This window comes from Pistacia vera, unplaced genomic scaffold (genome assembly GCF_008641045.1).
Source record: "Pistacia vera cultivar Batoury unplaced genomic scaffold, PisVer_v2 Contig117, whole genome shotgun sequence".
Lineage (NCBI taxonomy): Eukaryota > Viridiplantae > Streptophyta > Magnoliopsida > Sapindales > Anacardiaceae > Pistacia > Pistacia vera.
Window position 1 is genome coordinate 1,329,295 of NW_022195215.1, and position 23,370 is coordinate 1,352,664.

The window sequence follows — 23,370 nt, forward strand, 5'->3', positions numbered from 1 at the left end:
GTAGATACTATCAATGGTTCTTCTATCTCCACATGGGCCCTCAATGCCTAATGACATAATTTCTCAACACAGGCCTAGCACATTGGACTTCTTCTGCAGGGCCACCATGCTTAATGCTCAGTTTCTTTTGGAGTATACAGAGCTCCTCACCTCAGTGAACCGATTTTGTGAGTTTCCTTTCTATTCCGTCTTACTTCAATGTCCCAATTTCACCAAACCGACGCCGACACAGAGCCATCAGGGTTAAAGGGCTTATAATATTCTTTTTAAATGTTCTCCCACTTTCTTATCTGGAGTATTGTATGTCCCTATGTCCTCCATTGGAGACTTGTTATTCTTAAATTATTTATTTAATTTACATCCCTACTCTCAAAGGCTATTCGGCCAGCCTCAAACTACTCATCAAATCAATCCAATGGATCTAATGTTTAAAAAAAAATTGAGGAAACTGAAGAAAAAAAAAACGTTTCTTTGAAACTTGGACGGGTTTTGTTTCCGAATGTTTTCATTAAAAAAAGTATTCTTGCTACAAAGAACAACAAAAGCAGAGGAAAGAGAGGCCTCAGAGATCTTGGTGGAATAAAATCATCAGATGAAGGATGAAGAAATACACCCCCCATCAAGAGTAGCAAATATTTTTCTAACATCACCGGCCAATTTAATATCTAAACCAAAAATTAAAAAAAAAGGAAAGATTTTTAATGAATTGAAGGTGTCAGAAGTAGCTGGTTATCATGATCATGGATAAATCAGTGGGAATCCGTCTGATTTCTTTCATCACCCACCTTTAAAAACAAAACTTTTTATATTAAAACCAGAATCAAAATTGAACCCTTAACCCTAAATCATAACAAAAAAAAAAAATTGAAACTTTATAATAAAAGATGTATATGTATCTACCTTGTCACCGTAAAATCTTAAATAAGAACAACGGAGCTAAAGGTAGAGTCTACATACACGAGTTAGAGTATGTATACAGGACTTCACTATAGCCTAAGGATAGATTCTTTGATGCATTTAACTTGCATCAAACAATTGCAATGTTAGGCCATAATCATATGCCTAACCATTGAGACAAAAAACCAGAAGGAGCAGAAGCAGTCTGGCTGCTCTGCAGTGGAGAAGCTATAAGTTGAAGTCTAAGTCGATGGGGGAAAGTGGGTGGTTTGGTGGTATATATAGAGAATGAATCAGAAACCCTAGAAAAATCTAAGGCCCGGGAACATCTTGCGCTGGCCCAAATGTTAACCAAGTTCCCCATTTGTAATTATTATTTTTAACTAAAAAATATATATTGTGGTTTATTTCATTTATCTTTGTGAAATTGCTTAATAAATCACATCCTTTGAAAAAAAAAAAAAAAAATTAAATACCCCTATCAGGACCCTTTTTTTTACTCTTTTATTAGAGGGTTTTTATTATGTTTTTAATACTTTTTGATAATTATGAAGGTATATAATACTTTTCAATAATAGGTGATGCATTTCGTGTGAACACATGATGCATTTCGTATTGAACACGCTCACAATAGGTAAATGAAATAAACCTAAAATATTTTATATTAAGTTTCATGTTTTAATGTTACAAGTATAAGTTTGAGTTTTCACAATTGTTAATAGGAGTGGTCACTGGAGTTTATATCCAGTCGGTAGTTCTAAGGTCTCAAAAGAATAGTCGAAGTGCGTGCCAACTGCAACTGATCCGAATACCCAAATCATAATATATATATGTTACAAGTATAGTATTGAATAATAATTAAAAAAAAAAAAAAAAAAAAAAGTGTTCATCAAAGCGACTCTTTGCAAAACCAAACCTTGAAAAGTTATGAAATGAAATTTGCAAAAGTAATGAAATGGAGTAATACTCTAAATTTATATATTACCATGTCATTTATGGCACCAACTCATTATTCAAATATCAAATATTAGTTTCACATAAGCTGATGCGCTGTCTAGATAAAAGAATTTGAGGTATTACTATAAACGTAGTATTAGTTAATGAAATTATCTATGAGGGTAGCAAATGCAGTTTTGAAAGGTAAGACTACAATTTCTCCATTTTGTTTAGCAAAATAGTTTCATATAAGAAAACCTAAGCAACATTCATGTTCCTGTCTCAAATATAGCAGTCAAGTAACAAGAAGAATATAGAACAAATATTCATCATTAACATTATACAAAAACATTGGATTTAGAACTACAACATAATCATATACATAGAATCTGCTCTTTTTGGCTCTTCTCAAGCACTGTTATTCACCAGAAACTCATCTGCTGCTAGTAAGACATTGTCAATTTCTCCCACCAAATTTACATATAATCTTAATGCTTTTAGTGGGAACTACTCTACAACCCAGATAGATTAAGCTCTTGTAAGGGTTGCAAAATCATAAAAGTGAGGTTCTTCAGCCCTTTTTGGTTGTGGGATATCCTAACAATCTGAGCAGAGAACGGTCAAAAACAGCATCACTTCATACTTCAACTGGCACTTCCTCCTTAACCTCTGAGGCCTCAGTTGTGCCGGTTCCTTCAAGATCTTTCAGAAAGGTCCTAAGACATCCATTGATTATGCGTGGTGCTGCTCCATCACAGAACCGTTTTGCAAGATCAACAGCCTTCAAGAAGAGACATTATGTCAAAGAGAAGCAAAGATTGGACAACGAAGGAATGGAGAAAACAGGAGCAAGGAAACTTACTTCATTAATCACAATTTGGTGCCGCGTTCCTAGAACTGCTATATCGGACATGGCCAAGTGGAGAATGCTAAGCTCCAAAATTCTTCCGGATGGCTGATCCTGAAGTATATCAATAATGAAGTTGTGAAAATATAATGAGANGTTCCTTCAAGATCTTTCAGAAAGGTCCTAAGACATCCATTGATTATGCGTGGTGCTGCTCCATCACAGAACCGTTTTGCAAGATCAACAGCCTTCAAGAAGAGACATTATGTCAAAGAGAAGCAAAGATTGGACAATGAAGGAATGGAGAAAACAGGAGCAAGGAAACTTACTTCATTAATCACAATTTGGTGCCGCGTTCCTAGAACTGCTATTTCGGACATGGCCAAGTGGAGAATGCTAAGCTCCAAAATTCTTCCGGATGGCTGATCCTGAAGTATATCAATAATGAAGTTGTGAAAATGTAATGAGACATAGGAGACTTAAGATGAAACAAGAGAGTTGATGGCTCCAAACTTAAAAGAAACAATTTACTTTGGGGTCCTCTTTTGAAGACAGAGCATACCATTCATCAGATGTATGCAAAAACAGCAACATAATTATGATATCATAGGTGGGAGATACTAAATATTTGATGGTAATTGATGGCTAAAGATGTCTCTAATAGCCATCTTCCCTTAATAGTTAAAAACTTAAGGTGAAATAGAAGAGTTGAAAGAGAGACCGAACAAGATTAAACTGGCTCAAAGGATGAACAAACAAAATTAAGCTGGTAAAAGTTAAGAAAGCATAAACCTGGATTTGATACATGATTAGCAGTTCAAATTTTTTACAAGATAATAACTACCACCGTCCTAAAATAAAAGCACATGCAAAGGTTGAAATTAGGTAAGGCATTCCAGACCTTCCAATTTGGTGGGGCAACTTTGTCAATAACACGGACATGACTATCCCACTTATCCATAACTGCAACCAAAAGCTTCCTTGTGAAACTGCAATAAAGCAAAAAGAAATTATATACAGCTCAATATCCAGTCTCTTCCTCTCACAAAGGTGGACAGGAAGCTAGAACTTGAGACTCATAGTTCTAGTTCATATACTGAAAAATAGTTCTAGCTCATATACTGAAAATCCAGTAACTTGTATCATTAGATGGTTTACCGCAAAAGGAGTTTGCTGTAGACCAACTTTGGAGGAGCTGAAAGCACTTCTTCTTCTTCGATATAGAAATACAACATGGATTCAGGCTTATAGAAGAGAGTAGTGTAATAAAAACAAATAGAACTTAATTTGTGCATATAAAATTCAATATAAATGATTGGCAATGCAAATAATTAAAAAATAAAATAAACACAACATGCTTTTTTCTATTTTGGTCTATGTGAGTAGTCTAACAATTATAGCTAGAGCAGCTCGCAGAGCATTAACATTAAGCCACTAAACTTGTCTTACAAATTATGATTTCAAGAAGATTTTTTTTTTTCAAATTTGTTGCACCTTCTAACAAACACCAGCATACCTATTTGCCATAACAAAAAGCATTAGCATGTTTCAGAATTTTTTTTCAAATGCTTTATTACCAATTGCAGACTCCCTCTCATCATTGTGCAGAAGCTCATCTGCTTCTTCAACTGTATCTGTTGTCACAGGGGGGCCTCCAAAGCTCATGTGATTATATTCTAACAATGAAGCCTTGTCGAATTCATAACCAGGTTCTGAAGTTTAAATTTCAAATAAGCTGATTAGATATCCAACTACATCAAAAGAGCAAGTAATTTACAATCACCCAAAATTTGTTTCAAGCCATTAAACTCATTTGTGCTACAAATTCCTAATATAAAGCTGGCCAAGAACATAAGAGTAAGCATTACCTCTTCTAAAATTTACTCTCTTCTCAAAAAGCCGAATGGGATCTGAACCTTCTAAACATGCTCCGTAAACTATTAATCTGCCAATAAACCAAAAACCATTCACTCTCAAAATATGAGTTTTGATAAACCAAAAAAAAAGGCTATTACTACTAAGTGATGGAGGAGAAAAGGAAAAGCAAACAAGAAATCCCACAGATTGTTTAGTTAAATTATATACAAAAAGAAACCATGAAAGAGAAAAGAATGGTTTCAATCTCTCCTCAAGCTTATGATAGTCTAAATCTTATCCTCCATTTGCTTGCAAAAATAACTTAATGAACTTTGGTTTTTATGTTATACAACAGAATCTTCAATTCTCAAACTTCATGCTAAATTCTCATAATTAAACTTTGAAAAAAGAAAAATTAACCTAAGAAGTTTCTCTACAGTTTTCAGTTCCTTTACAGAGAGTAAATCTTATCCTCCACTCCAAAATGAACTTGGGTTATGTCACTCAAACTCACTTTGGCTTCGGAGTCACAGAACATAATCTTCGATTTTCAAACTTCATATTACAATGACATAACCAACACTCGAATGTAATAAGAAAATTCTAAACTAAAGAAGTTCCCATAGGCTTTTCAGCTCCTTTCACAGTGACTAAACACAAAAGAACATAACATAATTCATAAAGCAATGAAAAAAAGACATACAGAGCGAGCTCACGGGCGGCTCTGGGGCTGCAAAACCGGCCACTTTTATCAATCTTTGGCATTATGTTATGCTTAGAAGAAGTTGTGGTGACGGAGTCTCTTGACTTTTCCAAAGTTTCTTGTACTGCAAATGCTGAGCAAGTAACAAGAGAGCTTGAAACATGGCGGTTTTGGGCACCAAAGTTCACAAATTGGGAGTACTTTCTGAGAGAAGATGAAGTTTTGAGATGGAATATGAAATGGGTTTTTGATGAAGAGCTTAGAAGTGAAGTTGCCTCCATTGAAATGGCTCTTTGCTCTGCCAAGTTGGTTCTTTGAAGCTCTGAAACTTGTGGATAATGATATGTGTTATATGTCCAACCTTGTTGAGAAAAATGTAAAATATCTTCCTTTTGATATACGACATCGTTTGAATACTCTTACAAATAATTGTCCATTCACCAACCCTATTAAAATACAAACAACAAAAAGTCAAAAACCCTTCAAGATTTAAAAGAGAGAGTAACTAATAATAATACCTTTGAGTTTGGTGTTGCTTAAGTAGTTGAGAAAATATGTTAATGAGATAAATTGATTTGTGAGAGTGAGAGTGATATGAATAATATAATTGTATTTTATAATTGCTTTTCTTCATATTATTTAAAAAAAAAAAAAGAAATGAAGATCTCTAGAAAATGTTTATCTTAGAATTTGTCTATATAAAATATTAATAATATCTTTAAATCAAGTAATGTTAGGTTTGTAATCCAATCTCACTTCTTCTCTTATAACTCTGATGTAATAGTTTATTATTGATCAACTCGTAAAATTGGTTTGATTTGCTTGTATGAGCTTTGTCTAATCATTTGCAAGCTAACCGATGACGAATTATCACATCAAAACTTATAAGAGAAGATTGTGATTTTGGATTATAAACTTAGTATTAATGCCTTTAAATTAGATCGTGGGTGTGGTATTATTGAAATTAGCGATGTCCACAAACATTTTTCCTCTCCGGTGAAATAATAATAATCAAATTTTGATAATTTCAATAGACTTCCACAAGATTTGCTTTAATTATAGAGAATCCAAATCACTCATCTAAAACTAACGTATAGATTATCAAAAATTAAATTAATATTAATATTTACATGCATTATTCATAAGAAAATGTTATCAACATAATCTCGCACTTTAACATCTTAAAGTCAAAATATTTTTACATTTCAAGAAAATAAATTCAATATTTTCACTCAAAAACAGATTAAAAAAATTCTTAAGTTTTCAACTCTTTATACGTTTTTCATTTATTGGGCAGTAACTAAAATCCAACACTTTTTGAGTGATCGAGTCTCTCCATCTCTCTGTCTCTTTGTGCGTATTGGGCAGTAAGAAAAATTTGATTTGAAGAAGATGAGTGTAGTTGATAGTTTATTCATCAGTGGAGTAATTTTGGGTTTATTATGTTCAATTTTGGGCGGATCAACTGCTTCCTCTTCTTTTCTCAAACACCCTTATTATGGAATTTCTCCTCAGGGTCGGTACTTTTTTTTATGTTTTTATTTTCTTTGATTTTGAGATGTGGGGTTTTGATTTTTTTGGCTTTTTTTGTGATACTCAGATGAGAAATATTACAAGACTTCCTCTGATACTATCAAATGCAAAGATGGATCCAACAAATTCACTAAAACTCAGCTCAATGATGACTTTTGTGACTGTCTTGATGGCACTGATGAGCCAGGTTGTTGCTTCTGTTTTCCTCTCATTTATTGCTTATCAGCTGATTGTTAATCAGATTTGCATATTTGTTTGCAATGGCATTGGATTATCTGTTGTTTTATCTTATAAAAAATTGTTCTTTCTTATTAGATGTAAAGGAGGGTTTGCAAAGTTCCCACCTTTTTACAATTACTAACACTATTGCATATAACTTAAATGTTTTACTTAATAAGAGAAAAAAAAAAAAAAAGAAATCACTGGAGATGGTGATAGGTTTGTGGCTAGGTTTTCATTTGTTTTCTTAAACCAGTTACTATTTTAGATTGTTTACCAGTCAATTCTATTTGTATAGAGTTTATCCATTGTTGTGTTAATGGTCGTTTCTATGTATTTTAAATAATCTCTTTGTTTATGTTAACATTATATTTTGTGAGTTACAGGAACATCAGCGTGTCCAAATGGAAAATTCTATTGTCAGAACACAGGACATGCTCCTCGTAAAATATTTTCTTCCAGAGTTAATGATGGTATTTGTGGTAAGTTTGTTGTGGCTTGAAATACCCACATGTGGATCTCCTCTGAATATTCTGAAAAATTGATGTTGAAATTGGTCATTCATTAGGGGTTTGAGAAATAGTTCTTAGGAGTTTGTTTAACATTGTGCAGATTGCTGTGATGGGAGTGATGAGTATGATGGTAAGGTGAAGTGCCCAAACACTTGCTGGGAGGCTGGCAAAGTGGCTAGAGATAAGTTGAAGAAAAAGATAGCTACATATCAGGAAGGGGTTACTTTACGAAACCAGGAAATAGAAAAAGCAAAGTTGAGCCTGGTCAAAGATGAGGAAGAGTTATCAAAGTTGAAAACTGAAGAAAAAACACTGAAAGGGCTCGTTCAACAGCTCAAAGGTATGGCTTTGTGTGTTGTACTTGGTCTTGGTAAATCTCTCCATTCTTCAACTATATTCAATCATGATTATTCCAAGGTTGTAGCCCTACTAATAAGAGTTGTATGCTTATTTGATTTCAATACAACACTCTTATTGCAACTCAATATATGTACATATAAATCTGTAGTTGAAGTTAAGGAAGAATGTCAATATTTGATCTTGTACAAAAATCACTCTAGGAGAAATCAGGGGTCAAAGTTAAAATGGGTTAGGTTGCATCCTTAATTTGTAATAAGCTTCTTACTTGCAGATGAACTGGTTAGACATATATTATCTGGACTACATGAGTGGACTACAAACATCTAGTGGGAAGAAGATGATATGTGTATAATCGTTATCTGTGATTCAAAAAATCTTTTAGGCCTTTAAGTTTGATACTACAAAGTCAAAGGTGACCTTATTATTAGGTTAGGAGGATACTTTAAACTTATAAGTTTTCCTAATTGTCCTCTAATAGGTGCCTCTCAATTTATTCGACTTAACAAAGCTCTAATTGGGGTGGGTATCATGAATGCTTTTATTATGTACTTCATTGATCTTTTACTATTATATTTTTCTCACCTTTCCCCTTTTTGTAACTCTTTTTCTCCTTTTTATCTTGTATTTAATCACTCTTACCTCATTGCTGCGTTACTTTTGGCATTTGATGCACATAACCAAATCAAGTGTGAAAATTTTCCCTAATCTTATCTTGACCTGTTACCACCTTGTCCTGCATGCTGTTCATAAATTTTCAATCAAGGTGTTTATATAACCGTCCTTCATATATGCTGAAATGTTTTTCTTTTTCTGCACATGATGTTCCTTTATTGCCTATAATTACACATTACATAGAAAGTATTGCTGCTCCTGTTAGCATCATTTTGGAAATCTTTAAGAGCTATTTTATGTTTGTATGATACTTGTGAACCACTTCTAGGTTGCACCCTTTTACTGTAATTCTATAAGCAATGTCTGTTTCTAATGTGGAAAAATATGTATGTAAATGCTTGAGCCGACCATTTTATAAATGAAGTGGGGCAACCCCAGTTTATTATTTTTGCCCTTCTTTTTCCTATCCTGCTTAAAGTTTTTAATTTTGAAAAGTTGGGAACTACCATTGATTTTACAAACATATCAATTTAATAACTCTTTGCTCTTCATTTTATATTATTGACTCCGCGTGCCCCTTTCCCTTGTGGACTGAGAGGAGCTTCTTCCTGCAAAATTTGGTCAGTATGCATGTGGTCTAAATTACCTTTTGTTGCATACAGCTTGTGGTGGTGTTTGATCATTTCTCTTCTGGTAGATTATATTCTTATACTTTTTAAGTCGTTGTTAATGAAATAGTTTCTTTTTCATTGGGAGAATAGAGTTCACTGTTGTATAAGTCTTTTGCTTCAACTCCCATGCAGAGCGTAAAGAACAAATAGAAAAGGCTGAGGAGAAAGAGCGTCTACAAAGAGAAAAGGAAGAGAGGGAGAAGAAAGAAGCCGAGGAAAAGGCTCATAGGGAGAAAAGTGAATCTGTTGAGGAAGATAAGCAGGAAAATAATGACGTCCAGGAGCATGCTAGCTTTGAAAAGAAGCCTGATGATAGTACACCTGATGATAAAGTTAGTGTATTAGAGCATTCTCCTGAAGATCAGGTTAGATTTCACTTTACTTTTTGATGCTTAACTTTCATCAATCTATAAATATAACTGTGATTGCATGTAATTTTGTCGCTGTCTCATTTGAATTGTGAGTTTTGTAATAGCTTACCAATGCTCTGGTGATTGCAACTTACCTATTTTCTGTGTGTAACGGCTGAGAAGACGTAACTTATTCACCCTCATTGTTTCATCGGAATGGATATGGTCATATGTTTATGATGGCGTTGTTAATGCTTCTACATAATGTGTTAATGTCTATTTATTGATTCCTATTTATGGGCACACTTTGGACCACATGTATATGTATAAGCTAATATAAGGATGTTTATCTGCTGGTAACCAATCTAATATCTTGGTTACTGTGCCCTGGCATTGCAAATAAATTCTTTTCTTTAAGTTCTTACATGCCTAGCTTTTTTGTAGGACATGGCCAAGGGCAATGCTGAAGATGATAAAGCAGCTGAAGCTGAACATGTTGTCACTTCTGATAATGTGGAAGAACCATGGAATGAAGTGGAGCTGGTAAATTGCTAACATTTAATTTTATATATTTTTCTACAAATAGAGTTCCACTTCAGTCATGCCATCTTAGCAAACTGTCAAATGTTTTTCCATCTCAATATAGAGTGCAGCAGAAAAGATTGAACAATCTGTCTCACCAAAAAGTGAAGACAATTCTGCAGTTGTACCTGATACTGGTCATGATGCTGGAAGTGAGCTGTCTCATGAGGAAGCCAAGAAAGTGGTAATTTTTCTCCATAAAACTGTGACGTCTTCTGGGAGAGAAATAATCACCATATTAAATTTTAAAATCGCATTTAAAATTTGCAGTTCAGGATAGTTATGCTTTCATATAGAGACAAAACCATAAGTAAAAGTATCTAATGACATGCATAGATGATATATTTGTAGCTCTCACTCTTATTATATTCTATGGTCATTAATAAGCCAAGAAACTACTGCAGTCAGCTCTCAAAAGTCATATGGCTACCTATATGCATTAGATATATTTTTTTTGGATAGAAACTAAATAGTTTCTCAACCCCTTTTATTGAGTACTTGAAATATCTTTCGTTAAGCATTAAATAAAGGTCTATGCCTGTGAAGTTGGTTCTTTTGTAAGCTCTAATTGGAATACTTGAAATTTGTAGTTGTTCTGTACTAAATAGTATATTGCTGATGTTGGTTCAGTTCTTTATAAATGTCTGTTTGAATAATATGTGTTCTATGATATGAAGAGAAGAAGACTGAGAGCGAAGAGTGAAAGAGTAACTTTGTGGCGTTCTTTACAATCATTTTGATATCTCTTAATGCTTAGAATCTTAATATAAAGAATTTATTATGTCACTTTTAACTTATTTTCTAATCAACAATACAGTGATCCCAAATTTTCATAAATGTTTAAAAAAATTTTAATGAAAGGTTTATAAAATATTTTCTTTCTTTTCCTAAGAGAAGGTGGTATGACATGTAATGCAAAAAAATATGTTGGTAGCATATTATAGATCTGAATCTTTTATTTCTTATTACGTGTAACTTTTGGTGTCTGCTAGAAATATATATTCAGAATTCGCAACATTTCTAGGATTTTTTTTTTTTTTTTTTTTTTTTTTTAAACAGTTGGAACTTGTGGCATGCCTATATCCTGGCAAAACTTTGTCATTTCTGGTTGTCTTAGGTGATTGCAAAGCATATAATTTGTGCAGGGGAATGATGCATCGGAAAGTACTGAGGAGTTGTCAAGAGAAGAGTTGGGTCGCCTTGTTGCTTCTCGTTGGACAGGAGAAAACAATAAGAAGGAATCTCAGGAAGATGGTGTAAAAGATAAAGCTCATGAAGTCCATGAAGAAGTGCCAGACAGTACACATGATGGGGAAGATGATGGCTATGCTACTGATACTGATGATGACACTGAAAGATACGATGAAGCTGGAAAATATGATGACCATATAGATAATGATTTGGATGAAAGTTACGAAGATGAGGATCATGATGATACTAGTAGTTCATACAAATCTGACACAGATGATGATTTGGACTTATCAGGTTTGAAGTTTCTGTCTCCATTAATTTTATTTTTGTCAATCGTTTTAGTACTTCTGCTGTTTTTAAGTTGGGCTGATAGTCCATGGTTTCTGATTTATCTAACCATGTTATTAGAGACGACAAGCCCATCTTGGTTGGAAAAGATACAACAAACTGTACGGAATCTTCTTCAGGCTGTTAATTTGTTTCAAGCTCCAGTAGACAAATCTGGTACTAATCTAACCTTTATGTTATTTTATAATTAAAAGTGAAAATTTGTGCTTGGAAATGTTATCATCTGTGGTGTTTTGCTTCTTTAGATGCTGATCGTGTCCGCAAGGATTATGAAGAATCCAGTGCCAAGTTGTCTAAATTACAATCGAGGATATCAAGTTTGACAAAAAAGCTAAAACATGATTTTGGTTAGTATAAGAAGAATTTGTATTATATTTATGCTTTGGCTGTTATTTTTGTTAATCTGGCTTCCCTAAACTGAACTTGAACTATAATACTGCAGGGCCTGAGAAGGAGTTCTATTCATTCTATGGTCGTTGTTTTGAGAGCAAGCAGAACAAGTTACTATCTTTATCTTCTCATGCTTGTCTTGTCAGGCAGTTTTTACTTTAGATCTTCCAGGGAACTGCCATAAATTTCAGTTATCTTACCTTTGGTGAATGTTCTTCAGGTATCTTTACAAAGTCTGCCCATACAAACAAGCTACCCAGGAAGAAGGTCACTCTTCAACTCGCTTGGGGTGTGTGTCTATTACCACATTTTCCCTTGCATATCTGATTCCCTGATTTTTTTTATACATCAAGGAGAATCGAGCTGTCATTTAGGAACTGATAGCAAGTCATGCTGGCGCTACCTGTTTGCTCCTTCTGTCTATATAATTTTTCTTCTTCCACTCAAGAGATCCATGCCATAAAGAAACCTTGTGATTTTGGTTGTTTAAATTTTTGTTTTACCATATTGCTGTTCTTGCATTCATCTAAATGCAACATCACATAGCTAAGCTTAAAGATAAGATAATGATATGGACAAAATTATGCCCTCAGCCAAATAGATAATCTAGTGCAGACTTCAACATCATTGATCCTATTTTGGTTGCATCATTTATGCCTTTTTTTATAGTCAACTGTTAATATTGTTATTGTGAACCTTGTGATGCTCAAATCCTTTCTCTCTCACTTTGGTGGTTTGGCTTATGTGGTATTTTCTTCTCCTGTCCAACATTTTTGCTTAATAGGAGCTGGGACAAATTTGAGGACTCTTACCGCGTCATGTTATTTGCGAATGGTGATAAGTGTTGGAATGGGCCTGATAGAAGTTTGAAGGTAACTAGTATCATGTTATTGTTTTTTATCGTGTTTTGGATTGCTGTAATGGAGGAACTCCTTTTCTTCTATGTTTTTTACTTTTTGGTGAAATGGTTGGATAATTAATGGAAAAAAAAAAATTATTCTTGTCCAATGGATAGTATATATGTAAGTCATATTCTGGATTTGACATTTCATGTGTGTAAATTACAAATGTTAGTGTATAAAAGGGAAGAGGTCCAGTGTTTGGTCTTCATTTAGGCCCTAAAAAGAAAAAAAAAAGTTAAGACAGTTGAAATGGAGTTTGATGAAGAAATAGATTTTATATCATCAATTCTATGTATAACGTTTTACAGGTTAAGCTGAGATGTGGACTGTCAAATGAGGTTACTGATGTTGATGAACCAAGCCGCTGCGAGTAAGAATTTTGCCTCTCTCTCTCTCTCTGCTGGTTGTTTTGCTCTCTAACTTTTAGTTCTTGCAGATATGTTGCATTGTTGTCTACTCCGGCTCTTTGCCTGGAAGAAAAGCTTCAGGTAATCTATTAATTATTTCTCCAAAGTTGCAGTGTTAAGCTCTTCTTCTAGCATTGATTTTTATATTAAGTTTGGGTATATGGTGAAATACAATAGGAACTACAACATAAACTAGGCTTGATGAACAAAGAACAACCTCAGCAGCACGATGAACTATAAATTATCCCGATGAATTTACCCAACATGCTTTAGAGGATGCCGAACAATTATATGTTCAATATTCAAAGATGAAGAGATGATGTACTGCAGCCTCTATGGGCACAAGTAGTTTACAGAAATTTCGAGCAATATTCGAAGCGGGCTCCTGAAACTTTTACAACCTTGAGTGCACTTCATATTGGAATTGTAGTTCTTTGTAATGGGTGGATTTGAGGCACATTTATCACAAATTCGGCTTAGTTAAAACTGATTTTGATATCATTCTTCATGTTACACTTTTGAATTGAGCTTAGACCTTAAAATAGTAATTTCATATTATTACCAATTTTAGAACATTGATTGCAAACAGAACTTTTATATTACCTAGTAATCTTTTTTTCTTTTTCTTTTTTATTTTATTTCCTCAGTCCCACCAAAAGAAGAGGTGGAGGGAAGGAACAAAAAACAGTTTCTTTGAGTTTGAATAGAATATTGACTCCTATTCTCGGTCATCTTGTGTAATCAAAATATGCAGTCTTCTGAGGCAAACGCTATACTTAATTCCAAGTCAATCCCATCTACCATATACCAGCTGTGATTATTAATTTCTTTCTCTCTTAAAATTTAGCGATAGAACGCTGTGGTGACGACTCTTTTGAATAAAATATAAAAGGTTTCTTTTTTATCACGGGCTGAGTCAGTTTATATATGTATTTCAACCATAAAATCTCTTACTATGATGTTTTTATAGTCTTGTAAGAAGGTTTTTTATAATTATATTTTCTAAAGGAAGTGGAAAAAATGAAATAAACCCAAATATGAATGTGTATGCAAATTTAAGAGAAAGATGAAGGAGAGGTGTGATTGTGAAATATAAGTAAATATGATGTTTCCTCTCATTTCAAAGATTTTGTCCAAAAGTAAAGACTTTTAACGATTCCAAGAAGTTCATGACCTGAATCACAGCAGGGAAGATTTCAGACTCTGGGCTGCTGTCAAATACTTTTGTACAGCCAATTGTAAGTAAGTAAAGATCATTTCCCACAACAAATAGAAATCTAGGTGCTTGCATTTTCCTTGTGCTTTGAGCTACTGCTCTGGTTAAAGAAATCCATGGGATTTGTTTGTTTGCTCATTTGACTTTTTCTCCAAAACCATGTGGAAGGGCAAGAAAGAGGTGGTGGTTCAGCCTTTTCAAGCCGTCCTATAAAATTTATACATCTACTTAATACTATCTCATCTACCACCAAATCACACCCTTTTATAATCTCCAAAATGTGAATTTCTTTTCTGATATAAATGTAAGGTCTCATTCTCACCAGGGACCTCTAAGTTCAATGTCAACTGATATTTAGGAGAAGTATACATTTTGAAAATGATATAAATATGTCAAATTGAATATAACTACGACAAATTATATATAATTTCAAACTTGTTATATTAAAGAAGAAGAGGAAATATTATCCTCTATGGCTCCATCACATCATTTAAGAGGTAAACCCTAAAAAATCAACGTGAGATTTTTTATATTATATAATACATCTTTGGTTAGAACGCTTTGATCGTAGTTATATTAGAATTATGTTTAAATATCGTTAGATTTTTTTCGTTGGATTGAAATAATATTTTATTAATAAGATCAACAATATATAAAAATGATCCTACCAAAACTAATATCACAACGTTCTTCTAATGAAATGATCTTAATAGAACTAATGGCAGTAGAGAATACCGGATTTGATAATAAAAGTATAATTAGTAATAGGGATTATACTTTTGTACAAGAGATAACCAATTTCCTTCTAGAATTATGAGGGAGAATATTATATATGGAATCAAAAGAAGACACCGGGCTCCGTAAATCAAGAAAGCAACCACATTTTTATATATTACTATAAGCCTTGTTGTCCAAGCAACAAACCTTTTTCATTTCATTAGCCACCCAAGCTTGCTTTTACTTTCTCTCTCTTTCTTCTTATTCATCTCAAACCTCTTCTTTCTTCTCTAACCAATGGACAACGGCAGAGTTAACCCGCTTGACAAGAAGCCCAAGACGAAGATCGTTTGCACTTTGGGACCGGCTTCAAGATCGGTTCCCATGGTTGAGAAGCTCTTGAGAGCTGGCATGAACGTTGCTCGTTTCAATTTCTCTCATGGATCTCATGAGTACCATCAAGAAACCCTTGATAATCTCAGAACCGCCATGGTTAACACTGGTACTATGTGTGCTGTCATGCTTGACACCAAGGTATATATATATTATTTTTTCAAGTGCTTTTCTTCTGGTTTTTTTTTTTTTCTTTTTTTAATGATTTTTGCATCTGGGTTTGTCATGTTTTTGATTGATTTGGTCTCTACTGATGTTATCCGAATGTTTGAGGCTGTTCTATCTGGACCATTTTGTTCGTGTATTTTTCATTTTCTGATGAGGTTTTTGCGTTTTTTTTTTTCGTTAATAGTGGATGTTTTGTTCTGTTTCCTAAGTTTTTACTTGTTGTTTTTGGAAACAAAGCCCTCTATGATAAGGTGTTAACATTTTTATTGTTTGCTATTTGTTGATGGTTTTTTATTTATTTTCTCTTTTTATTTGATTGGTTTGTTTAAGTAAATACCTTGATGACTACTTAATGCTAATGTATTCATAAAATTTAATGGAAAAAATTTTTTTTGTGTTTCTTTGACCATATGTTGCTTAAACAATGCAGCTGGTACAAAAATATGTTGCTTTGATAATATCTGTTCCTCCTGTGGAATTATTCATAATGGAAACTTAAAAATCTTTCTTTGACTCGTTTTGACAGCCAATTTCATGAATAGATATTCTAAGCTTAAATTCTTTAGGGAAATCAAAACAAGAAACGTCTTGTTCTTTTTCAAAAATTTGTGAGTAATATCCTTAGTCTAGCTGAAAGTCTTCCTTGGACTATAATCTTAGCCATAAAATTCTATGACAGTCGTCCAAAATTCATTTCTCATGAACAAAGTGATTTAAACACACAGCAACTAGAGTTTTTTGCTAACTGTTCATACCATTTTCTGCTCTGCTCCATTGTTTCTTTGTTGTTTCTAAGATGAAGCATTGTAACATGTGACTTATAATTTTAGACTTGAATATCAACTTTTTAGTAGATATCTGATTGCTGCGTTTACACATTATTAATAGCCGAAAGCTTTACCGAAACTGTGGCCATTCCAATATTGATTTATTGACTGAAGCCTTTTCTTATTTTTTTGTTTCAAGCTTCTCACGTGTTTTGGATTCCATGTGGTATCAATATTCTTTGGCAGTTTTACAGTAGTAGCATGTTCTAATTTCATCTCGAAATCCCTCAGCACACCAATATGGCTGTTTGGTGCTCTTTTGTCCCCTCCTCTTGGGCATTATGTTTATGTTTAGTTTTCAGTTTTTCTTTGTGGGTTGGGAGGGGGTTGGTTGGTTTTTTTTCTTTTCGTTTTGTTTTTTTTTGTTTTTTGTTTGTTTTTGATACTCCCTTTCCTTTTCTCCCTGAAGAGCAAATGATGATTGGCTTACCTGCAAAATAGCTGAGTATCAATATTTTGTTGTGGTTAGATAGTAGATTTTAGGATTTTACTGATTCTTCATTTCACACACAATCTTACAGGGTCCGGAGATTCGGACTGGATTCTTGAAAGATGGCAAACCTATCCAATTGAAACAAGGTCAAGAGATTACTATATCCACTGACTACAGCATTAAGGGTGATGATAAAATGATTTGCATGAGCTACAAAAAGTTGGCTCAGGATGTCAAACCAGGGATGGTTATACTTTGTGCCGATGGCACAATCTCATTTACTGTTTTATCTTGCGACGTGAAAGCAGGGTTGGTTCAATGTCATTGTGAGAACTCTGCTATGCTTGGCGAGAGGAAGAATGTTAATCTCCCAGGGGTTATAGTGGATCTACCAACCTTGACAGAGAAAGACAAGGAAGATATCTTGAAGTGGGGAGTCCCCAATCAAATTGACATGATTGCTCTGTCTTTTGTTCGTAAAGGGTCAGATCTTGTGGAGGTCCGGAAGCTACTTGGAGAGCATGCTAAGAATATCATGCTCATGTCAAAGGTATGTTAATGTTATTAGATGTAATATAAGAAGTAGGATAATTAAATGTAATATAAGAAGGGTCAGATCTTGTGGAGGTCCCCAATCAAATTGACGTGAGTGCTTTGTCCTTTGTTTGTAAAGGGTCAGATCTTGTCTTAAATGATTTTGTTTGTTTTGAGAGATCAAAACTTAATGCTAGGCACAGTTAATGAGTCATGGCAACAAACTCATTAATGGGGTGATCTGAAAGGAAAGATTTATGATGACTGATTGACATTTTAAGACAATCATTTTTGGATACTCACATTTATGTTAAAAAGAAGAAATTGATATCGGATGCATTTATTAGAAAGAGTTTTCATATGCACTGACAACATCGAAGCTATATGCAAACATGTAATATATCTAGCATCTGTATGTACAGTCATTATCTTTATTATTAATCAAAACCATAGCTCATGTATGATTTCTGATTCTCCCTTTGAATTTATTTGATAGGTTGAAAATCAGGAAGGGGTGGCAAATTTTGATGATATCCTTGCAAATTCAGATGCATTTATGGTTGCTCGAGGTGACCTCGGAATGGAGATTCCTATTGAAAAGATATTTCTAGCACAGAAAGTAATGATTTACAAGTGCAACATCCAAGGGAAACCTGTTGTCACAGCAACCCAAATGTTGGAGTCCATGATCAAGTCTCCCCGGCCAACTAGAGCTGAGGCCACTGATGTTGCCAATGCAGTTCTTGATGGCTCGGACTGTGTGATGCTTAGTGGTGAGACAGCTGCTGGAGCTTATCCAGATCTTGCAGTGCGTACCATGGCTGAAATATGCATTGAAGCAGAAAGCACCCTTGATTATGGAGATGTTTTCAAAAGGGTTATGGAACACTCACCAGTGCCCATGAGCCCATTGGAGAGTTTGGCTTCTTCTGCTGTTAGAACAGCCAATTCTGCAAGAGCAACTCTTATATTGGTCCTAACCAGGGGAGGGAGTACAGCAAAGCTGGTGGCTAAGTATAGGCCTGGCATGCCTATTTTGTCTGTGGTGGTCCCCGAGATTAAGACTGATTCCTTTGATTGGTCATGTAGCAATGAAGCTCCAGCAAGGCACAGCTTAATCTTCCGCGGCTTAGTTCCAGTTTTATATGCAGGATCTGCAAGGGCCTCTCATGCAGAAACAACAGAGGAAGCACTTGAATTTGCTATTGATCATGCTAAGGCAAAGGGATTCTGCAAGAAAGGAGATTCAGTCGTGGCGCTTCACCGTATTGGAACTGCATCTATAATCAAGATTTTGACTGTGAACTGATGATTCTCATAGGTTTTGTTTTTCATTTTTTGTCTGTTCATCTGTTTTTACGCCCTTTTTTCTTTTTGGTGGGAGATAATCTCATTATATGGGTAAATGCTGTGTCATGATACAGCAGCAACTTGTTTCAATTTGTACTTTTTGTCTGAGAGAAACTCAGTTATGATAAAAATGTTTCAAGAAACATGATTTTTGAAAGTGCAGTTTTGACCAAAGAGAGTTATTTTTCTTTAGTCTTTTTGCCTGGTATGATATGGTGGATGCTTAAATGATTCTGTTTATTGGGTGCTGTTTGCATTTCATATTTTAATGGTCATATTCAAGCTTCCTGAAGAACTGAACCCATAAGGCTATCAAGAAAATGACTACTATCGGCTGCAATGCATAGTGAGGTTTTCATTGATTTTGTTACGGTATTTCACTATAACACTGTAATATTAATAATACATCAACTTGAAAATTGTGAACTTAAAAAATAAAACTTATTATAGTTTGAAACTGGTTTTGTGTATCTTATGTGCAAACCCATCAATCAAAGACATGTCACATCAATTGGCAAGAAATTTGTATGAGAACTAGGTATCAAAGTTCAAACACTTGCTCTTCACCATAGCTAAATTTGACCGTCACAAATTAGGGTTTCAAGTGTTAATTTTGCAACTGAAGAGATTAATCGTTAATCTGAACATGAAGTGAAAGCATATGTTCCACAGTTCCAGTTCCACTATCAAAGGTCAAATCAAATAGATGAACCCACTTGACTAAAATTCAAAGGAAGAGACTTCCCATGGTTTTGGCATAAATAACTGAGTAGTGGTATCAGCAAAGATACTCTTTCTGGGCCATTCAATCAAATTCAAATCCCCCTTTATTTAATTGCTCAATTAGGTATGTAATGCTGGAAAGATATTATATATTAGACGATTTCGATATCCCACCGCAACTACAAGAAAATGAAACAATCCATTCTTTATTTCGTTAACTTCAACAGGTTCCATTATTTATATGCCCAGGTTCAACATCTTGCTGTTCGCAAATTTTCATTGGAAGGGTCAGATGCCACATCCAAAATTGGCCATTTCCCAACTCTTTATATTAAAATAAGTTTAGTCCATGTGAAATGCCTCCGCACACAATTATTTACATCATTTCAAATAAGAACAAAATGCATCCACCATTAGGCCACACAATATTGTTGAATCTTTCAAAGCAATTAGAAAAAAAAAATATACAAGCAAAAGAGAATTAACTTACATATTTGCAAGGAAATGGAAATAAAATAGTAGCAGCATGATTTCTTCTCTAAGGCAACAAAAATCTACAAAAGCATAGGCAGATGACAACACTATATGTTCTTCCAAATTTCGAATTCGGCAAGTAAAATACCATATGTACACATAGACAAAGGCATAACATTCAAGCAACATACACAACAAAAAGCTTATACAACAACATATATAATATACTCAATTCTCATTTGATTGCGAAGCATTTCCAGATTGAGAACCTGAGCTTGAGGTTGAATTGTTACCCCCGGAGTGAGAACTCGAGGAAGAGAACAAACCATTAAAAGGCCATCGGATTGAAAACCTTCTGCCACTCTCATTTCTCCCTTCCCCATCTACCTCTTCACTGGTACCATGATCACTACTACTGTTATGCTCGGTTTCCCTTGGGTTACTGCTGTTCCTAGACCTTTCAGACTCAAGCTTGGATTCATCAGCAGGCATTTGATACCTACAAACTGGACAAGAACTATGAAGCTCCAACCATGGCAATATACACCCACTATGAAACTTATGCTTACAAGGCATTTCCTTGGCTTCACTACCAATCTCAAAATCATCCAAACATACTGAACACTGCAATGTCTCCATAACCTTCACACTAGGCATTGCTTCAACAGCCCCCTTTTGTGCCGGTGGTGTCCCATATCTATTCGGATCATTTTCAGCCAAATGCTGCAACAACAAATCCAAGCCAGGACCAATGAAGTAATCACCTAGTGATCCAATGGTAGCATGATTATGATTCTGGTTGTGACCATCATAAGAACCCTGAACAATGATAGTCTGATTAAAAGGATTGATCAAAATCAAGCGCTCTCGTTCCCTTTCCCTATCCCTATCCCTATCCCTATCCCTATCTCTATCCCTAACTCTATCCCTATCATATTCATTACTCTCAGAATCCAATCCGGCTCGAATTCCTGGAAACAACTGCAAAAAAGTAGTTGGAGTTCTTCTCATTCTTCTCCTAGTCATAATGGAATCAGGCTCGCCATCCAACTCATCATGGTCATTATCATTATTACCACCATCATTATCATCATCTTCAAATTCCGGTCTCCTGAATCTCCGATGGTGTGGACGTGAATGACCCATCATACCCAGCAAGATAGGTGCCCAAAGCGAGAGGGCACGGTCAGATCCAAAATCAGAATCCGGGATGTTGTGGTCTTGATTGTTGTTACTAGTAGGAGTGCCCATTTCTTCAACAAACCCACTTTGACAAAATGGGCATTTGATCTCTACTTCAATGATGGGATTCACCATTTGTGAACACATATGACACCAATACCTCGATTCTCCAATTCCCTCATCCATTTTCTCTTTCTCCTCTACTTCTGTCACAGATTTAAACACAACACAATCAACATCATCACAAAAAAATAAAAAAATAAAAAAAATTCAACTTTAGCAGAATATAACAGATCTAGCCTTATAAAAAGAAAAAAGAAAAAAAACCCATTAAAAGATTCCAAACCAGAAACAAAACCCAGATAAAAAAAATAATAAGAAAAAAGACACAAAATCTAGAAATCTTACCAGAAACCTAGAAAGAAAAGCAGTAGCTTTGAGCTTGAGAAATGATCTTCTTCTTCGACTATCCAAAGAGCAAAACCACAAATCCGATAAAAAACGCCTTTGATTATATATCTGGTCACTCTAGAGGAGAGTTTTTTTTAAAAAAATAATTTGGAGGAGAAAAGAAGAGTAGGTGAGTGATTTAAATCAAGTCAAAATTAGATATTAAGACAACAGAAGGATCTGGAAAAACCCCTAAAAATAAAAATTGACACGCATTCTCATATAAAAATAAAGTATCAAATGAAGTCGAGAGCCAGCCCGCTTCTCTAGAATTTCATGAATCACAGCAATCAAATATTCTCGAGAAAAGAAAAGAAAACAAAACCCAAACGCGTTTACGCTTTAATTTTTATTTTTTTTTTAATTTACTTTTGTGGAATAAAAATTAGGCGGTGGGAGATGAGGTGGCAGTGTACCATTGGTTTTCTGTCACGTCAAGAAATAAATTATTCTATGGCCGAAATAATAATAATAAATAATAACAATAATGGTGGTACTGGACCAAATGGTGTAGTAAGATGACACGTAAGCAAGATACTGACGGCCAGATATAAAGAAAGAAAGAAATTTAAATTGTGCCTTGCCTTTCACATTTAAATATATTTCACTTGGGTTCACCCTATTTACTTAAAAAAAATGCTACGGTCACCGGGATTTTTACACCGAAATGTTATACTGGCCTATATGTCTCTCGATCCATACCAGTAAACCAGATACATTTTACATTATTTTTATTTTTTTCTAGTGAATAGCCATTCATCAAATATGAACGATCGTGTACTTATATAGACTCCCGTCCATATTATATGGACGGGGTCTATTTACTATGAACAAGCGTCTCTATTTAAAGCACACCCATCCATGAATAAATTTTTTTATAAAAATTAGGGACGACCATTTATAGGTTATGGACGGCTGTTCCTAAATATTGGACGGACGTTCATATTTTAATGGACGCCCGTCCATTAACAATTCTTTTTAAAACATTAAAAAAATATAGGGACGGTCGTTCATCAATTATGGACGGCCGTCCCTTCATTTTGGACGAGCGCCCGCAAATAAGGGACGCCCGTCCATTATGTTTGGATGGGTGTCCGTAAGGAATGGACGCCTGTCCCTTATTCTGGTTTAAAAAACAAAATGAAAAATTTGGACGCCTGTCCATAAATTGTGGACGGGCGTCCCTAAGGAATGGACGCCCGTCCCTTGTTGTGTGTTTTAAAAAACAAAGTAAAAAATTTGGACAGTCGTCCATTAAGTGTGGACTGGCATCCGTAAGTAATGGACGCCGGTCCATTATTGTGGTTTTAAAAAAAACAAAATAAAAACTTGGACGGCCGTCCCTTAAGTGTGGACGGGCATCCGTAAGTAATGGACGCCCATCCATTATGTATGGTGTTACGAACGGTCGTCCATAATATAATGAATTTTTTTTTAATAAAATTTGTTTTTTTTTTTATTTGCGAATAACATTAGCTTCTCCAATACGCTTCTCCAAAAACCAGCGCCAAAATTCTTCGAGCGAAAGAAAACTTCATTTTATACCTATCGCCGCCTTTTGGTTCATCGTTGCCGTCTGTTGTTCG

At 34.6% G+C, this 23,370-nt stretch overlaps 4 protein-coding genes and 2 non-coding genes across 8 annotated transcripts; 2 read left to right on the plus strand and 4 right to left on the minus strand.

Moving 5' to 3' along the window:
- Positions 1-558: 558 nt before the first annotated feature.
- On the minus strand, positions 559-655 carry LOC116107828. The gene has a single exon (XR_004124540.1). It is a non-coding gene; the product is annotated as a small nucleolar RNA SNORD24 (small nucleolar RNA).
- Positions 656-710: 55 nt separating this feature from the next.
- On the minus strand, positions 711-787 carry LOC116107843. The gene has a single exon (XR_004124547.1). It is a non-coding gene; the product is annotated as a small nucleolar RNA R12 (small nucleolar RNA).
- Positions 788-2,105: 1,318 nt separating this feature from the next.
- On the minus strand, positions 2,106-5,588 carry LOC116107221. Its single transcript, XM_031393532.1, has 8 exons — positions 5,241-5,588; positions 4,549-4,625; positions 4,258-4,392; positions 3,839-3,893; positions 3,582-3,669; positions 3,010-3,108; positions 2,850-2,928; positions 2,106-2,535 (listed from the first exon to the last, which is right to left on the minus strand). Exons 1-8 carry the CDS (start codon positions 5,519-5,521, stop codon positions 2,471-2,473), a joined length of 879 nt encoding a protein of 292 aa, XP_031249392.1. The 5' UTR covers positions 5,522-5,588; the 3' UTR covers positions 2,106-2,470.
- Positions 5,589-6,443: 855 nt separating this feature from the next.
- Positions 6,444-13,651, plus strand: LOC116107198 (glucosidase 2 subunit beta). The gene is made up of 16 exons (XM_031393507.1): positions 6,444-6,756; positions 6,841-6,960; positions 7,379-7,474; positions 7,605-7,844; positions 9,280-9,512; positions 9,942-10,040; positions 10,144-10,263; positions 11,225-11,564; positions 11,679-11,774; positions 11,864-11,965; positions 12,061-12,118; positions 12,229-12,297; positions 12,793-12,880; positions 13,219-13,280; positions 13,347-13,398; positions 13,495-13,651. The coding sequence occupies exons 1-16, from the start codon at positions 6,633-6,635 to the stop codon at positions 13,555-13,557; spliced, it is 1,962 nt and encodes a 653-aa protein (XP_031249367.1). The 5' UTR covers positions 6,444-6,632; the 3' UTR covers positions 13,558-13,651.
- A 1,780-nt stretch (positions 13,652-15,431) lies between these two features.
- On the plus strand, positions 15,432-19,147 carry LOC116107206 (pyruvate kinase, cytosolic isozyme). 2 transcript variants are annotated; one of them, XM_031393519.1, is made up of 3 exons: positions 15,432-15,784; positions 17,160-17,621; positions 18,102-19,147. In XM_031393519.1, the coding sequence occupies exons 1-3, from the start codon at positions 15,548-15,550 to the stop codon at positions 18,912-18,914; spliced, it is 1,512 nt and encodes a 503-aa protein (XP_031249379.1). In that variant the 5' UTR covers positions 15,432-15,547; the 3' UTR covers positions 18,915-19,147. The 2 variants fall into 2 exon arrangements, with proteins under 2 accessions (XP_031249379.1, XP_031249385.1); XM_031393525.1 differs by having other exon boundaries at positions 15,559-15,752.
- Positions 19,148-20,154: 1,007 nt separating this feature from the next.
- Positions 20,155-22,109, minus strand: LOC116107361 (E3 ubiquitin-protein ligase SIRP1). Of its 2 annotated transcripts, none has more exons than XM_031393649.1 (2): positions 21,743-22,109; positions 20,155-21,537 (listed from the first exon to the last, which is right to left on the minus strand). In XM_031393649.1, exon 2 carries the CDS (start codon positions 21,518-21,520, stop codon positions 20,381-20,383), a length of 1,140 nt encoding a protein of 379 aa, XP_031249509.1. In that variant the 5' UTR covers positions 21,521-21,537; positions 21,743-22,109; the 3' UTR covers positions 20,155-20,380. The 2 variants fall into 2 exon arrangements, with proteins under 2 accessions (XP_031249509.1, XP_031249507.1); XM_031393647.1 differs by having other exon boundaries at positions 20,155-21,540; positions 21,743-22,108.
- Between the last annotated feature and the right edge of the window lie 1,261 nt (positions 22,110-23,370).

Excerpts from the sequence above, each read along its gene's own strand:
- LOC116107198 (XM_031393507.1), top strand. The coding sequence starts at position 6,633 with ATGAGTGTAGTTGATAGTTTATTCATCAGTGGAGTAATTTTGGGTTTA. Across the intron at positions 10,041-10,143 it reads CATGGAATGAAGTGGAGCTG|AGTGCAGCAGAAAAGATTGA; the intron begins GTAAATTGCTAA and ends ATCTCAATATAG. Across the intron at positions 13,281-13,346 it reads GATGAACCAAGCCGCTGCGA|ATATGTTGCATTGTTGTCTA; the intron begins GTAAGAATTTTG and ends TAGTTCTTGCAG.
- LOC116107206 (XM_031393519.1), top strand. The coding sequence starts at position 15,548 with ATGGACAACGGCAGAGTTAACCCGCTTGACAAGAAGCCCAAGACGAAG. Across the intron at positions 15,785-17,159 it reads CTGTCATGCTTGACACCAAG|GGTCCGGAGATTCGGACTGG; the intron begins GTATATATATAT and ends ACAATCTTACAG. Across the intron at positions 17,622-18,101 it reads ATATCATGCTCATGTCAAAG|GTTGAAAATCAGGAAGGGGT; the intron begins GTATGTTAATGT and ends TTTATTTGATAG.
- LOC116107361 (XM_031393649.1), bottom strand. The coding sequence starts at position 21,520 with ATGGATGAGGGAATTGGAGAATCGAGGTATTGGTGTCATATGTGTTCA.
- LOC116107221 (XM_031393532.1), bottom strand. The coding sequence starts at position 5,521 with ATGGAGGCAACTTCACTTCTAAGCTCTTCATCAAAAACCCATTTCATA. Across the intron at positions 3,894-4,257 it reads TGAGAGGGAGTCTGCAATTG|AAGAAGAAGTGCTTTCAGCT; the intron begins GTAATAAAGCAT and ends TCTATATCGAAG. Across the intron at positions 2,536-2,849 it reads TCTTAGGACCTTTCTGAAAG|ATCTTGAAGGAACCGGCACA; the intron begins ATCTTGAAGGAA and ends CCTTTCTGAAAG.